General features: G+C 47.8%; 1 protein-coding gene across 2 annotated transcripts; it reads left to right on the top strand.

The window, feature by feature from the left end:
• The first annotated feature begins 1,580 nt into the window (after positions 1–1,580).
• LOC135399616 (uncharacterized) lies at positions 1,581–15,728 on the top strand. Of its 2 annotated transcripts, none has more exons than XM_064631342.1 (6): positions 1,581–1,760; positions 8,107–8,316; positions 11,243–11,304; positions 12,779–12,888; positions 14,067–14,290; positions 15,551–15,728. In XM_064631342.1, exons 1-6 carry the CDS (start codon positions 1,705–1,707, stop codon positions 15,654–15,656), a joined length of 768 nt encoding a protein of 255 aa, XP_064487412.1. In that variant the 5' UTR covers positions 1,581–1,704; the 3' UTR covers positions 15,657–15,728. The 2 variants fall into 2 exon arrangements, with proteins under 2 accessions (XP_064487412.1, XP_064487411.1); XM_064631341.1 differs by having other exon boundaries at positions 8,104–8,316.
• Positions 15,729–16,674: the final 946 nt, after the last annotated feature.

The raw sequence follows: 16,674 nt of genomic DNA, 5'->3' as shown, positions 1-16,674 counted from the left end.
AGATTGGAAGTATTTTGAAAAGCTCATACTTTGAAAACCATTCAAGAGTATAGACGCAATGAACTGCAAGAACTTTCGCGATCGTCACCCTGGTCCCCCCTCCTTCCCCCATATATTATGTTCTCCTGGGATTTACACGATTTGCGTGGGTCGGTCCGTGGCAGGTAGGGGAGGCTCGAGCCCCCCCTAGCCCCCCCGTGGCTAGGCCACTGCGTGTAACATCCGACAACGGTGAGCCCTCTCACCAGCGCCACCACAGCATCATTATTATTGTCTGGTTGTCTGGGCAGCTGTCGACCGCTGTCTACCTTTTTTCGATGACTGCCGTATTTCAACTGTTCATGCGTCCCGGAAACTTGAGGCTTGTGTTTTTCCTTTGTATGTTCCAGCCTCGGAACAATTGCTTTCCATTGTGTTAAACAGCTTCAACGACGGTGTGCCGTTAGAAATGAGAAAGGAGAATGTGTTGCAGAGTCTCTAGATAGATAAATCAACTGATTTTTTTTAACTGATTAACTGAACCAGCCTGTGGCCTACTTCATACATATAAGTGTGCGGATAAGCCACGTATGCCGGAATTTTCAATGGCTTGCAGTGCAGATTTTGAGTCAGTGAAGACTGCCGTTTCCCGCGGGGTAAAATCGACGATGTGCTGCATAAAGAAAAGAATGACAACCAACCAACAACAACAACAAAAGAATGACATAAAATTCCGCAGCTGTTGATGAGGAACTGATTGGTGGTTCGTCACTGATTCAAACCAATGTCTTCTTCTTCTTCGTCCCACGGAGAATGGCCATTAGCCACGAGGGAGATCGGCCAGGGCTATGAGGATGTCCAACTGTACTTTGTACCAATTTCCAAGTTCCGGCTGCGGAGTATCTTTTTCTTTTCTTCACTGTTTTTCATTTGCGACGTTATCACACGAGATCCACGTGATGACCGATGTCTCTGCACTAAGTGTCCACCAAATATCACAAAATCGGAAGATTTGCATGGCCATGCATTCTCTGTTTGTTGGTGGCGCGTTATTGCCGAGCGATCTGCCTGCCTGTCTTATGCTGTTATGAGGATTATGTGGCCTGGGCCAACTTCGCGGACAAGCTCCCTTTTGAGAAAAACGATTAAGATGTCACTTTTGTGCCCTCGTTCGACCATCGTTCCTCAAGTTTCGCCCCCACACGTTAGCGCGATTACCCCCTCCCATATTGTCAGACTGCAGTACCCAGTAACGACCTGAGGAGCTGAGTCATTTGTCATTATACTGGCAACGTCTCGATAAATATCCGTCATAATCAACATTGGATTCGGGGATTAACAGAAAAGAAAGATGCACTGAACTGCCTGTCTGCGCCTTTTTGTTCACTGACTGTACGCACACATTGATCGTCCTGGCAGGCAGATCACTCGGAAATAACGCACCAGCACCACAACCCGTTCATCATCCTTAGCGACCACAGCTACAGGAAACATAGTGACGTTTAGTCATAGTTTAGCTAGTTTAGCCTTTACAATCGCCCTTGGTGGATGGCGGGCAGAGACGGCGAAGAAGACAGAGAAGGTCAGTGGCTCACGGCTATCTTTTTCGAGGAATGGCCATTCCCCATGGGAAGAAGAAGAAGAAGTTCGTGCGTCCTGTTCCATACCTGTTCCAATGGACTTCGAGGTGATCACGTGTCTGTGCTTCTGAGCAGTTGACAACAAATGGAGTCTCTAGCGCCCTCCACCATAACTGCACGGGACGAAGAGAATCAAGAAAGGTACAGTTTGCCTTAATCAACTCATCGCTATCTCACTTTACGGTCACATGAACACGTAACAGGCCGAGACCCAATAGTCATCTTGGGGCGGGTTCCCTGCCATTTCATAGCTTCGCAAGTTGCGGTTTTGCCCACACCTACGCCTGTGCAGAGTGGGATGCCGTAAATGGTCAGGGGCGTATTCACAGCCACGTCACAGAATTGCAAATTTGAGTTGACTTCCCTCATTATCATAGCAGCAGGCGGGCCACGTAGTGCGCTTTGCGCTGTGAGCGCTAAACAGTCGTTCCCTGCTACCCCCTCCTCATATGATAGTCGCCGTTTGGGAGAGTAGACTGAACGACGAAAATGGGTTCCATGTTCGACGTTCGTGTTGGAAATACATTTTGATGTCCTCTTAAATAAGGAAGGCATCGCATTCGCATATGATGACGACCCACTGCACAAACACAAAATTTCCTTAAGACCCCCCCCCCCGCCCATGACAGACCCTTAAATCCGCCCATGGGGTTCAGCTACCCAATCCATTTGCGAGAGAAAAAAATATCATTATTTCCAATTGATTATGCGGCATACCAGTCTCAAATATAATAAAATTTCGATTGACCCGCCGCAGGATATAATAAACACCGATACCACTACTACTATAGTGCAGGTTTGTCATGATATATGTGTGGTGTGTGGCGTTTCCGCACAAGGTGCAAGAGATTTTTGTCACACGCGATAACCACAGACTTCAAACGGTTGCTTTCCACCTGCAAGCAGGAAATTTCATTGCAACAAAGTTGACTTGCCACACACGCCTACGTTGTTGCCCCACATCTCTATCTTTTATCATTCGATCCGGTTCAACATACCGCAAAATCTAGCGGATTTGGGCAAGCTCCGGGCAACCGTCTCTTGCGACAAGCGACAGATATCTACGGGGAACAGATGCAAGATTATGTAGCCGCGACATAGCTCTGTTGTCGCTTGAGTCCAGGTGGTTCTACCGAATTCATCGCTTGTCATGGGATCCCGCTTTTATGCTGGCACCGTCTGGGGCGTGCGCGGTGGGAAGGCTCCGCTTTCCCCGGACGCCTCCGCCCCCCTCCAGGGCACCCGAGATCTGACTTGACCTAACCTAACCTGGTCTAAACCGGATAAAACCGCCTCCATCTCAGCGACCACTGGAGCACTTTCATTGCTATAGTACAGCTAAATCGCCACTAACATCGCCATGGGCGTTGCCAGGATTTTTTCTAAAAGCAGGGACAAGCGTACAACCCCCCCCCCCTCTACCACCTGTTTTCTGGAGGCGGACGTTGCGGACTGTGCGGGGGTTCCTATTATGACACCTGAGAATAATCCTGACGACCTATCACTAAACAGCGCACTTTTTCACAAGCGACCTTGGAGCTCGAGGGAGGGGGAACACTGCCCCCCCTTGCCCTCCTCTTGGTACGCCCATGAACATCGCGCTCACTCTTGAAACCACAGGCGATACACGGATCATTCGGCGCAGTGGTTACCACAGAGTCTGCAGTACGGTGAAGTTCTGTTTACAGAGTACAACACAGCATTGAAGCAAGCCCGTATTGTTGAACTGACTAGGCCGTTCGGCAACGCAACGGAAGCAAACGTGGACTGTATAACATTTTGATACCTCTGAACACGAACCACCAGCTCCCATGACTCTAAGACACTGTTTCACCAACACGGGCTAGCACTTTAACCGAAATCAGACTTCCCTGACTTTGGTATTAGTCGTCAGCCCGGTTCCACCAACCCGGGATAGCGAGATTATCCGTCAAACAAGGTAACACACAGCCGTTGGTAACACAGGGTTGACGATTAACACCAAGTTTAGGGAAGTCTAACTTCGGTTCAAGTGTTAGCTGGCGTTGGTGAAACAGGACAGGACCTTAGTGGCTAGTGACCGCTCTTCCACGCCTAGACTGGGAGGTGACGTGGGTTGGAAACCCGACATGCTGTGCGAAGTCGGCCCCACGATCCTCTAAATTGGCAGCAACATTCGGCAGGAAGAGTGCTCGGCAAGAAAACGCCACCATCGGTACACGAACGGGAACGAAACAAAACCTAATTCACCAGTGCACCTGTGCAAGCTATATACTTGGGCATGATCGATATAATTCGTTGTTTGAGATAAACAAGACTACACTCGACACAACCGCCTTCTAACGGCGTGAGTTATTTGTTTCACAGCCCGTCTATTTAAGTGCCTCGACGCGGCTTGCTTGTCCCAGTTCTTCCGATGGCCTAGACATTTCACTTTTTTCTGCTTCAGGTCGATCGATGGTGAGCTGACTCAAAATGGTCATTTGTCTTGGATACGACTATTTTCCATTACCTCTCATTATCCCTCATTTCCATTGGCCTTTTTGCTAAGATCAAACTGTAGTGATCAGCCAAAAGGCCTAAGACCAGCTGTGTACCGCGCTTTTGAGCGCAAATAGAGCGTCTCGCCGATAACGAAGCCCTCGTCCGGGTTTGCCCCTGTCCCCCGAACGAATCTGGTCCAAAGCCCGCACTGAGAGCCTGTTGACATCCCGTACTAATAACCTTCACATGGCGGGAACTCGATGATATTCTAGATGCACCGTAGCAGTTCACAAGTTTCACCTCTCATTCACCTCTCACGAAGAATAACAAACATGCAAAACGCACGACAAACCATGAATCCCGAAAATCCCAAAAACAGTACAGCGGCTATATGTAGAAGAAACATACGACTGTGGTCCGTCTCATCACCCGGGGACCCCACGGATGCCGCATACCACTTGATGCAGTCGAAAGACACTGTCGCCATGTGTGGTCGAACAGAACGGCACAGGACATGGCGGCGTGCTACAGACCAACAGACGAAGAGCCTCTCCACAACAAACAACAGACTCTCAACAGACAACAGCCTCTCCACAGCCGCTATATGTGAAAACACTCCACCCCGGGATGACCGCCTCGTACACAGGCACTTGCTGCGCGTGGGCCCGGAATGCACGTTCCCACGTGCTTAAAGAAGCTGCTGAAGTTGCTGAAGAGGTGCTTGAAGAAGTTGAATAATGCGCATGGGGATTACACATGGGCAATGCACGTTCCCACGTGCATTCCCCATGTATAATCCCATGCGCATTATTCAACTTCTCCCTCCACAGAAGGCGTGTCCCAGTAGGATGGAGGAGGTTACGGAGTATTTTGTGTCCACAAGAAGGGTGAGTTAATAGCGCCAACAACTGCAAGCCAATAACTCTTGTGTTGCACAATACCCAAGCTAGATACAAGGTACCGCTTCCGGCCCGCCTCTATAGGTTTGGCTGACAGAAAACCCCATCCTCTACACCAACACACAAACGATTCCTGCCACACTACGGAGTTTTCGGGCACCACTTCTTACTACAGCAAAGGCTTCATAATGCCCGTACTAGGCAGCACGGCCTGTATGCCGCATTTTTTTTTTATCTCAACAGCGCTTATGTACTGCTTGCGATACGGTTGTCTGGAATTGCCAGTCTGTAGCTCATCATGAAGAGATTTCGTGTCATTGAAGTTTAGCAGCTTCACGGGACATCTATGCTGCTGACATAAGCTGACCGGCTTAAGGCTCCCCACAATTCCAGCTCAATATACAGTAAAGTCATGTAATAACTACTGTAAATGATGTATCTAACTATCAATAAACTCTCTGGGAACTCCTTTTTTCCTTCTGAGAGGCGGCGCAACGCGTCTTTTGTAGCCGGGCCTTGCGGCCGCATTCTTTGATATTCATCAACCGATATAGTATGGCCGGTACAGAGCTTGCCTGTGAAGGGGATTTCGTCCACAGCTTCTGCCTTACATTTCGACATACCACGTCAGTTTCTCAAATTATTATTCACGCGCATCTAGACACCGCTACCGTCGCTGCGGTAACTATTTGATGCCTTTGACGTAGAAAGTAGTGGGCCGCTGTCGTAGACAATGCAGGTCATCTTCTTTGGGGCTTCATCTGTGGAACTTTTTCTCTCCAAAGTGCAATTTGAGAACAACGAACAACTCGTAATCGCATCGGCAAAATCTGAGCTGTAAGAGGCATGGGACAAAATCTCCCAGCATTTTTCTGCCAGGCTTGTTACTCCCGAATTCGCATGGTGAGGCAGGGCGTTGTCACGATTGGCCCTTCCGGGCAACATCCTAGGCCTTTTCTTGCGAATTGCGTTTCGTCCGGCACGGGCACCGGCAGTAGTACTGGGTGTTGCATAACTTAGAGAAGGACGATGGGCGACCATGTGCATGGGACTGCGATGAGCGCGCGGCTCCTGGCTCGAGTTGGGATTCTGGGCACTTGTTGATTAAAGCTTCCTTTCAATAAATATATATTCCCCCCCCCCCTTGTTGGGGTTGGTCACCTGGAGCTTCGGTCTGTCTGACTCATTTACGTAACACTGGGCATCAACCGTGACCCATTGCCCCAAGAAGTCCGCACGGATGACACCTCGCATGTCCCAGAAGACATGTTCCATAGCTCTCCCAGCAGACGGCTGCATCTTGCTTGTCTTTGGCGGCGAAGAAACGTTATGTTGCCAATCCATGCAGCTTCCTTTTTGTCTCTGTGGGTGAAATCATGCATCCAGGTTTCGTCACATGTGACGACCGCCTGCAAAAATCCAGCCACCTCGGATTAAAAATCTGTTCAGTAGCTGCTCAGAGACTGCCATGCGCGATCCCTTCTGGTCAGAAGTGAAGTGTCGGGGCGACGCCAGGGTGCGCCAATGCGCGACAGCTGGATGTGCGTCCCGTTGGTCTTCCGGTTACAGCTGCTGTTTGCAAAGACGCTTTTGATAGCTCCACACTGTAAACTTTTTCACACCTTTAAAGGTGTGCGCTATGCACATTCAATCTGGTTGCGTAACATTGCATCTCCAGTATGATATTTTACAAAATTCGGAAAGCATTACTAAAGATCAAGTGTCAGTGCAAATCTTGCTTTCATTATGTCTTGGATATCGTCGGTACGAGCTAATGCATAATGCATCGCTATCGATAATCGAGCACGCGCAAGTGTCTACAATACTGTTGAACAATGTTGAGATGTTGCAAGACTAAATTTTTGGAGGACAGACAACACTCGAGTAAAGAAAATTTGTGCGAAACCGTGCTCTATTATGATGTTACCAAAATTACACCTAAAAAGGCGTGCGCCATGCACGCTATTACACCTTTAAAGGTGTGAAAAGTGCACGCCGCCAGGTAGCGCCAGCGCGCGTTAACCTGTTTTGTTCCCCGTAGCTCTTCTGGTTTGCGTCGTTTATTTGCAAACAGTGCTATACAGGTCTATAGACATTGCAGAAATGTAAGTGCCCGTGAATGATTGCCTCCGCACTGCCAACATTAGGCATGGGCTGCAATGTCCCGAACTGTTACTCGCCGGTTCTCGAGAATTGCGTGCACAATGCCTGCGATGTGCACTGGCGTGACTGCTGTCGTACAAACGTGTCCATGTAGATGGGTAGAAATCCAGCGAACCGGTAGAGATGTAGGAAGGAAGTTGCCTCAGGACAGAAGCCGCCGATATTTCGAACAGAGACTGTTCTGCCCAGAAGAAGAACAGTCTCTGTTCGAAATATCGGCGGCTTCTGTCCTGAGGCAACTTCCTTCCAACGTGTCCATGTGGTTCATTCGTTACCATATCCCGTCCTTCACCGAACTGTCTGCACCATTCGCACACTCCCCCCTTGACATGGGGTGTTCCCTACACTGTGCCTATAAACTTTGCAAAATCTCAGCTGGTTTGACGTTCTCCTTCACAAAGAACTTGAGTGTACATAGCTGTTCCACAGCTACAGACACATTGCTCGTAACCATGATAGCTACTGCTACTATACGCGCACACATAAGCTACACGTGCTGCGAGTGCCGCTGATTCGAGAAGGGTTGCACTTCGTCCTCCGAAAATTTTATTCAGTTACGTGTACTCAATGATTTTTCTCGAGCAAAAGTATGTGTCAACCTTGGACGACCCTCGTAGTTTTGAAACCAAATGAAACCAAAGATGACGTTGAGTATCCAGCGACCCGATATTGTAACTGATCGATATTCGTATATCGATAAAGTGTCTATACTTTTCATCGGTATTGTAATGAATCTTAATCCATATTCTGTTTCAGATGTCGATATTTATCAGTATTGAAACGTTTACACCGAGTACAAAACTGCAGACACTCCACTTCATTTGTAAAAAGAAAAAAAAAAAGAAAAAGTATCTACAGCTCTTATTTTTCATTTGCACATTTGCACACGACATGAAACCATGCAGTTCTTGCAGTGTCCCACAGGTTTTGCTAACCTATTGCGTTTGCCATGTTTACAGCAGCAGTGACAGTCTGATAGCCCTGGGCCATGTGACGTCATCTCTGCCCCCATCCGTAGCGTCCATTGCAGCCATAGCTTCCGGCGAACTATTTGCTTACCGAGAGAACGTGCTCGCCAGCCTACGCAAAAGTTCCTCGAGCGTCGCAGTGCGCAACGACATCTCTACGACTCACGCCAGCAGTGCCTCACTCACGGACGATCTCATCTGCAGGTACTGCGGTCCTCGAAGCACGTGCATTCTCACCTCACTGGTGCCGATGTCAATTACAGTCGGATGACTTTTCATATATTCGCGGAGGTGATTTCTCTAAGCGTGTGTTACCCCTCTGCTACCCCTGTCTACCCCTACCCCTTTCTGCGTCTAGTACGCGTCTGTTACCCCTTTGCTATAAACCATGAAATGCACATTTACATCGCTGTATGTTGTGCTGTTATTATTTAACTTGGGATCACAAACCCCTTAACAACACAAGCGTACCACGCATCCTTCCTTGAACCTGATACCGTCTTCACGTAAGTAGTGTAAGCAGGGCCGGCGAGAAAAGAAAAGGCCCAAGTATTTCTTCTTTATGTGATTACGGCAGGCCTTGGGGTGCCAACCCCAAGGCCTCAACCTGCCCCAACCTCTCTTCGGCCCTGAGTGTGGTTATAACCACACCCAGGGCCGACGAGAGGCTATAACTATAACTATAGTTATAACCATAGGCCATAACTATATATAGTTATGGCCGTATTCTTAAAGGTACCGTAAAGTAGCAGACAGGCAGTTTATGTTGACGGCGTAATTTAACAGCTTGTTGCCCGTAAACCCATCGCAAGAACTTAACAAATGTAACGGGGAACGCTTAATATTTTCAATCTGCTACCAACATTGCGGTAAAACGGCTCGTTGTGACGTCTGGTGGCAAATAAGCCCCTATTCGTCAAGAAACAGTGATCTATGTTCCCGACAGAGTTGCTGCTCCCGATGGCTACGTAGCCGACACGTAGTGAACTTCTTTCGTTTTAGTATAGTTTCAGACCCACTGTTGTCCTTTGCATGCAGTAGTATAGTATCGGCGTCTGCATCGGCGTCGGCGTCTCGCCTCCCAGGGGACCAATGGGACGTTTTCTTGCTTGCCGAAAAGTGTTCTTTTTTTTTTTGCGCCTCTTCAGGTGCGCTCAATGGATGCCATTGCCCCCACCCCCTCCCGTAGACGCCGGTCCCGCAGTAGTTTTCCGCCGCACACGACAAGCAATGCACAGTGGGCAATGGCGTATCCAGAAGGGAGGGAGGGGTGGGGAGGTCAACCAACACTCCCTAGGTAACAGAAGGCCTGCGTCCTACGTCACACACGGATGTCTACGTGAGCTCTGCGAGCTGCTTCGAGCTTTTCTCTTTTTCGCTCTTTCACTGATACCATACCAACAACCACAGCAGGCCTTCCTGTCTGACGATGTGCCACGTGGGCGTAGGCCTTCTGCTATCTATGATGTGTTGGTTCAAACCCTCTCCCCACCCGAAACCGTACCTTTGGTAGTGCATTTGGGGGGGGGGAGGGAACGGAGGGTGATATCCTCCTCATGTAATGTTCCCATAGAACCCCTCCCAAAATATTTTTCTGTGTACAGGGAACCCTCGCCACCAGCGTTCCCGCGGATTTTGGTCATAAAGCGTATTGTCATACTAACGAGAAACGCACCCTCCGCTTACCGCAGAGATCGCTTCGTTCCGGCCGTTCTTACATGCACGACAACAGCAGCACAGTGTGACCTGGTCTCGTGGTCATTGCCGCCTTAAGCGCTGCATTACTTCGGCTGTCCGAAAAGCGCAATAAGCAATTCCGACGTTAATAGCATCAAGTGTCATCCCAAACATTGGCGCCCTACTTTAACAGGTGTCACCCTCTGAATGAGGTATGTGGTAGCCTCTCCATGGGGCTACTCTGCAGGTCATGTGACGCGGTCATAATAACGGGAAAATAATGCCTGTGTTTGACCCTAATTATGACAAAAAATCTCGGTCATAGTCGGATAAGCGGATTGTTATACTAACGAGGTGGACTTACATGGCAGCATAACGGTTCCCAAGAAAAACTGTCATAAAGCGAGTATGTCAAATTATCGGGGGTCGTATTAACGAGGGTTCACTGTATAGTTGGTGACCACTTCGTCACAGTGTTGCCCGTATTTTTCGAAAACCTGAGTGCGAATGGGCCCAAAAATTGTGACGCAAAAGCACTGAGGGCTCCGGCTGTGAATAGATAAATTAGAGTCACTAAATAAGCTACGCTTCAGAGTATCGACACTGAGCCGCCATGTTGTTTCGGATGACCTCCAGCGCCATCCATTTAGCGCTCTTCGAAGTGTTGTCTTCTTCCACTGCTGAACTTCATCTTCATCTATTTCTACTGCCAAAATAGAGGTGGGGCTGGAGGTCATCCGAAACAACATGGCGGCTGATTTTGCCTCAGTGTCGTTACTCTGAAGCGTAGCTTATTTAGTGACTCTAAGATAAATTGCTCGAGATGCAGCTCTACTGCTTTACGGTACCTGTGAACAGTCCTCGACTCGACACCTCTGTTCAACCTAAGAACACGACATATAGCCCGTCGTCCCGACAGTACTTCACCTGAGAAATGGTACTGCAGCGCCACTAGGTTCCGCCAACCAGGTGTAGGTCATGATGTAGTGACGCGGCTAGCTATTGCAGCCAATAGGTGGACGCGTAGAGCGGGTATTAAACGTGCTGTTCTTAGGTGGAACGCAACTCTAGTGAGTGGAGGAAGGAAAGCGCTCCTCCACTTTAGACTTCATAGAAACGCCAGCGCTACCGTGTAGTATACTCGAGGAAAGTGCGAAGGATTTCCTTCTCTTTGAGGACGTTTCGAGTCCAGGTCGATTTTTGAAGCACAAGACCAGTCTCGAGGAGCAGCTGGAGTGAACTACCGAGTCGGGGACCGTCTAAGAATGCGGCTCTTAAGGCGGGGAGGTTCTAGGAGGAAAAACATCCTGGAAGGTATACTGAGGACCCTCTTGTACGATTCTTTCGCTTTCTTTTAACCTCTTTCGAGTCAAAAGAGATGTCCTCTGAAAGTGCGCAGCACAGAGTTATATTCATATCAAAACGTATACCACATATTTCTTTCTACTTGCAGATACTGTGGCAAGATAGACAAAGCGGAACTGCTAGTTGCCCCTTGCAAATGCAGAAAGAGAAGTATGTATTAATTAGTTTACATCAATCGTGACGTAGCAGGTTACCCGTGCCAGCTCATGCTCGTTGGAGACCCTGGTGTTATGTAGACGTATAAGTGCGATACGATTTGCGCAGACGCTAATTTCACACGAACATTCATTCTGAAAACAGAACTTCACCGCATAACGTGCTCGGTACACGCCAGTACAGTTGTCGCTTGCGATTTGAGGAGAGGGCGGGACGTACGCCTTTGTGGCAATTAAAGGTACCGTAAAGCTGTTGAGGCGCAATCTCGAAAATTAAAGCTTATTCAATAGCAGCATAGGTGCAATTTGCGTCCCAATCGCACGCGTAGTACCAAAAGTAAAAATTGCAGACAACACTGTGCAGAAGTAGACAACAACTACGCATTGCACGTCATGTACGATGGGAAAACTAAATTGTATGTGAATAGCACTGGGTCTATACGCAGCGACATATGACGTGTGCGTTGTGTCCGAGGTGTTTATAAGGTACAAGCTAGCCTTCTGGGTTCAGTAGAGCTGGCTTGAAAGCAGTACAAGTGGAGAAAAAGGGAAGAGCAGAGAGAGAGAGAGAGAGAAAGAGAGAGAGAGACGCGTGCTTGACAATGATGTGGCCAACGAAACGTGTACACTCTAAGAAAAAAAAGGAGTAAAACGGGGAATAATTGCAGCGTCTACTCCCCTAGTCTGCAATTACTCCCCATTTTAGTCCCCTAACCCAACATTTAGTCCCGACATTTACTCCCCAGGACTGCAAATTGTCCCTAACCTTCGCGAATGGTCTCCTAAATGCAACAGTCTACGTAGATATGTACCCTTGGTCAATTTGAACGACATAAGGCTGTATAACTCAGACAACGTAGCAATTTTCCAGCCACACAGAGTAAGAAACAGTTAGCGCATCTTTCTTCGCAAATTGTGCCCTAGTGTGGCGCAAGATTTTATATCACTCGATATGACACCGTTGACGGTTTGCTTCAAAGTATTTTCATGCATGAGCACCAATTATGTACCTGGGACTCTTACAACAGCGCGTGAAATGCGGTCTTCACTCTGTGGCATTCATTTACTCCCGTGTATTTACTCCCGAAAGGGACTATTTTTTCTCCTAAATTTACTAAAATTACTCCTTTTTTTCTTAGAGTGTAGATGAGCCCCCATCATGACTACACTTCACTACACATATGGCTAGACAGGATGATCACAAAATATAATAAAAAAGAAAAAAAAAGAGAGAGAGAGAGAGAGAGACGAAGCTAGGTTTATTAAACCCACAAGGCAGGTCGAACATAAGTCCGCCTTGACACATAGGCTTAACAATAACTCCAATGTTATTCCTCATCCATCTCATCCATCGGTCTCATGCATCAGCTTGCCTGCTTTCGTACCATTTTATCTGTAACTTTTCTTGGCCCGTCAAATTGTCCGACAGTGTGACGCTGAGAATGTACGTATATGTTTAACATGTGCAGGTACCCTGCGGTGGGCCCATGTCGCATGCGTGGAGAATTACATGAACAAGGTTCACAGCAATCGCTGCGACAAGTGCAAACACCGCATACCGGCTATCGCTTACAAAAAGGTGAGTATGACACCGGGACGTTATAACTTATGCGCTATACGAATGTTACGCATGAATCGGCTTATCTTACCATTAGTCCGGGGAAAACAGCAGTAGTGATTTAGGACAAGGGTAAACAAGCGTTTTGTGGACAAGGTTGTCCAAGGCGTTGGGGGAGACAAGGAGTTGTCACTGAGTATTACGCAAAATATTGCTATTAAATATTCTAGGCATGCGCAGTAATGCTGCCTTCTTCCCCTTCAGAAATATTGAACAATTGCAATATAACAGTTGCCGAAAAGTGCGGTACAGTCAAACTCCTTTACAACGAAACTCAGGGGACAGCAAAAAAAATTCGTAGTAAAGCTATTTTCGTTAAAAAGGATGTCTATTATTGGACCCATAGGCTCCAGCGGGACCCCAAAAAAATTTGCTGTAGTGGTATTTTCGTTAAAAAGGTGTTCGCTATAAAGGAGTTTGACTGTATACGGTATGGTATTTACCGTACGTTTGGAGCGTATAAAGGCGCGAATCTCTATCAGGGTTAGAAAGCTAGCGACTGGACCGCACTATTGCGTTTCGGTGCGTCTGATAGCGAACTACCAACCTGTAGTCTGCGAACCTACGCACGGCCCTTCGCAAGCATGCGGACGGATCACGAACGCATGCGTTCAGTGAGTTCAACTTTTGGGCGTAAAATGCAATGGCAATGCAAGCGCAAGCCAATGAAATTGTGCAGGATGCGAGAAAATAGCATAGCATAGGCTGGTGTCTTTTGCTTCAGGGACCCTCTGTCCACTAAACTGAAAAATAAACAACTTTAGCAATAGGAAGGGAGTTTCCAGCATCTCCTACACCCCTAACACCCGCAATAAAAGAAAGAAAACGAAAGAAAAGCCAGCCAGGAAGGCCAAAAATGTCCGAAAAACCAGCAGATAACGTGTGTCACATTCCCCTTTCGGGATACCAACACTCATTTCCCTCCCCCAAGAGGGAAATGAGTGAAGAGAGCCTCGGCACCGGTTGTGCTGTGTGGGTGCTTTCCCACGGTTTTCTTCAGGAGGTCTGAGGCAAATGTGGATGCAGTCTCCTACGAAGTCTGCCCAGAAGATACACGCGAGCAGAACTGTATTGTGCACAGGTTTGTCTGCATGCTGCGAGAACGTTGGCTACACAAACTGGCCCTCTTGTTCACGCAGTCGAAGCTCGCGTGGTTACGTCACAAGAGCACGCGACCGCACCAGTACCATCTTCTGCTCACCATCGTGCTGAGTGCCACCATGATACCCGTGCTCTGCTTCGCTTGGGTTTACGTCGTTACTGTCCTAGCATTGCAAGAGTCCTGGATTGTGACTCTCTGCGTTCTGCCCTGCATAGTCTATGAGACATCCACCTGGCTCGGATTTGCCGGATACAGCTTCTGGTAAGTATGACATAGGATGCGACAATACCACAACCATTCAAGGAACCAAAAGAGAAGCGAGTAGAAAGAGAGGCACACAGGGGGGGGGGGGGGCACCGCCTTTCTTTGGCCCTGTTTTAGTGCGCTCGGTTTTTGTCCCTTTAAACTATGTGCCATCTAGCCCAGTTTAATACACTTGTCGGAACTGTGTGTCAATTGTGTGTCATCTGATAAGTCGTGGGTTTACGACAGTAATCGAGAGTGCAATATAAAAGTACCAAATACAGCGCGTACACGCTAACTGTGGTCAGTTTCTTTTTAAATATAGGGAAATGCTTTTTTTTTTTCAGTAACGAGAATTTGTGATATGTTCTGCACTCTTAAAAATGTCCACCACACCACATGCTTCATCACACTCACCACACCGCCACATACTTCACCACATAACACGCTCCTAGCCAACCATCATCCCGAATGAGGAAGTTCTCGCCCCTGATTTGTTGAAAATGGGAGGCGGAGCCTATTTTATTCATTATGCCAAGCAAAATAGGCTCCGCCTCCCGTTTTCAGCAAATCAGAGGCGAGATCGGTGTCATTCAAGAATATGGTTGGCTAGGAGCGGGCCATGTCGTGAAGTTCATTTTTAAGAGTGCAGGTCAAGTGCGCCTCATGTCCACAGCAGCAACCTCCTGGAACGCGCACTAATGGACTAATTTAGTTCTTTTTTGCGCTGATGCGTTGGCGTTTTCAGAAAAAGGGTCGAGCTAATACGCAACGACAGTTTATCTCTGCGCAGGGGGAGAGTAAAGTTTGGTGGTGGTGGTTGTGGTGGTGAAAGCTAAAGTTTGGAGCTAAACCTTAAAGCTAGAGCTAAGTAAAGTTTGGAGAAGTCACGTGACGCAGTGTCTGTCCAATCACAAAGCAGCAAAAAGTGGAATGCGTAGAAGGAACGACGTTCGCCTATCACCTTGAAATGTTACCTCCTTATTTGGGAGAGGAAACAGTGTGGGAAGTTTGTAATGTTCTGTAGCAAATACTCCGCAATGCCTCCAGACACTGGGTAAGCCGATGAAGATAAGTCTCTCTCTTCCTGCAGACTGGCATGTTTTCCTTCTTAAGAGTAGCCCTAGAATAAACAGGCATGCACCACGCAGTGATCGCTAACTTGTGGGAAATTCGACTTGTTGGAAGATCATGCATGGAAGATCACTGGCACTGATGTCATCCCTTCGCTTAAAAGTTATGAGCGGTGCTGAGAAGTTGTATTATACAACATTGCAGGATTTACTATGCTGGGATGAAGAAATGGATTCGACACCGAACCAAGTTTGTCTTCAAAGTCACCGAAACTGTTGTGAGACCTGGCATGGACTGTCCTACTCCTTGAACATTGAAGATTACGACATTGTAATGTCCCTTAAATATTCCGAAATGTTTACATTTCTTACCATTTATTATGCATCACCAAATAAATAATTTTGTGGTGTATAAGTCGCACAAGTTGCGTAGTAGTGAAACCGAAAAATGTCAACATCAGTGAGGAGCACCAGTACATTCAAGCGTGATTGCTTCCAGACTGAGACTAGACGCGTACAAGTTTTGTGGTACATATCAGGGCGTCTTGTTTTTTGACAACCGTGACGACGTGTGTGTGTGTGTGTGTGTTTGTCCGAAATGAAACAAGATAAAATGAGTGTGTGAGAGAGTGTGGGCGGGGGGGGGGGGGGCGCCCGGATCCAAACACGGGTCACCTCTGGGAACGGAGTGACACCGTGCCACACTGACTAGCGTCCGATGAGAATGTGATAATTTCGCGACTATGAATTTGGGGCGTTTTTTTCTTGAGTGGCATCAACCAAGGATATAGATTCAGAACTCCGCATTTTGCAATTTTGCGCATCGATTTATTTCGACAGTACAGTTCGTTTCGAGGTACACCCGATCTGAGGCTCCACTACTACGTCAATTGTGATTCAGCGATTTTCACGGTGACCGCATCCTTGGATTCACTGCCACATGGATATAAACGGCAGCTGAATTCTTGATGTTAGTGTGTCCTAGAACAGAAGGGCAACAAATCGAGAGCTGAATTACTTGGAACATGACAAACAAACCTGAAGGACACATGAACAGGCGTTCACTAGCAACTGACTTATTCGTGAAGTCAATCGGTTAATTGTCTGTATGTCCCGATGAACCAGTTAAGTATATGTGGCGGAAAGACTACATTGCATTCGGACAACGCTCGGTCTAAAGCAAACGACGTTTGCTACGTGCCAGCTACGTAGCCATCACCAGCACCAAATCCCGAGGAAGGGGGGGGGAGGGCGGGGTCGACTATAAACACTGACGTAGATCACCGTTGCTTAACGAATTGGGGATTCGTTGCCACCAGATGTCGTCCC

This window comes from Ornithodoros turicata, chromosome 7 (genome assembly GCF_037126465.1).
Source record: "Ornithodoros turicata isolate Travis chromosome 7, ASM3712646v1, whole genome shotgun sequence".
Classification (NCBI taxonomy): Eukaryota; Metazoa; Arthropoda; class Arachnida; order Ixodida; family Argasidae; genus Ornithodoros; species Ornithodoros turicata.
This window is presented reverse-complemented; position numbering and strand designations above follow the sequence as displayed.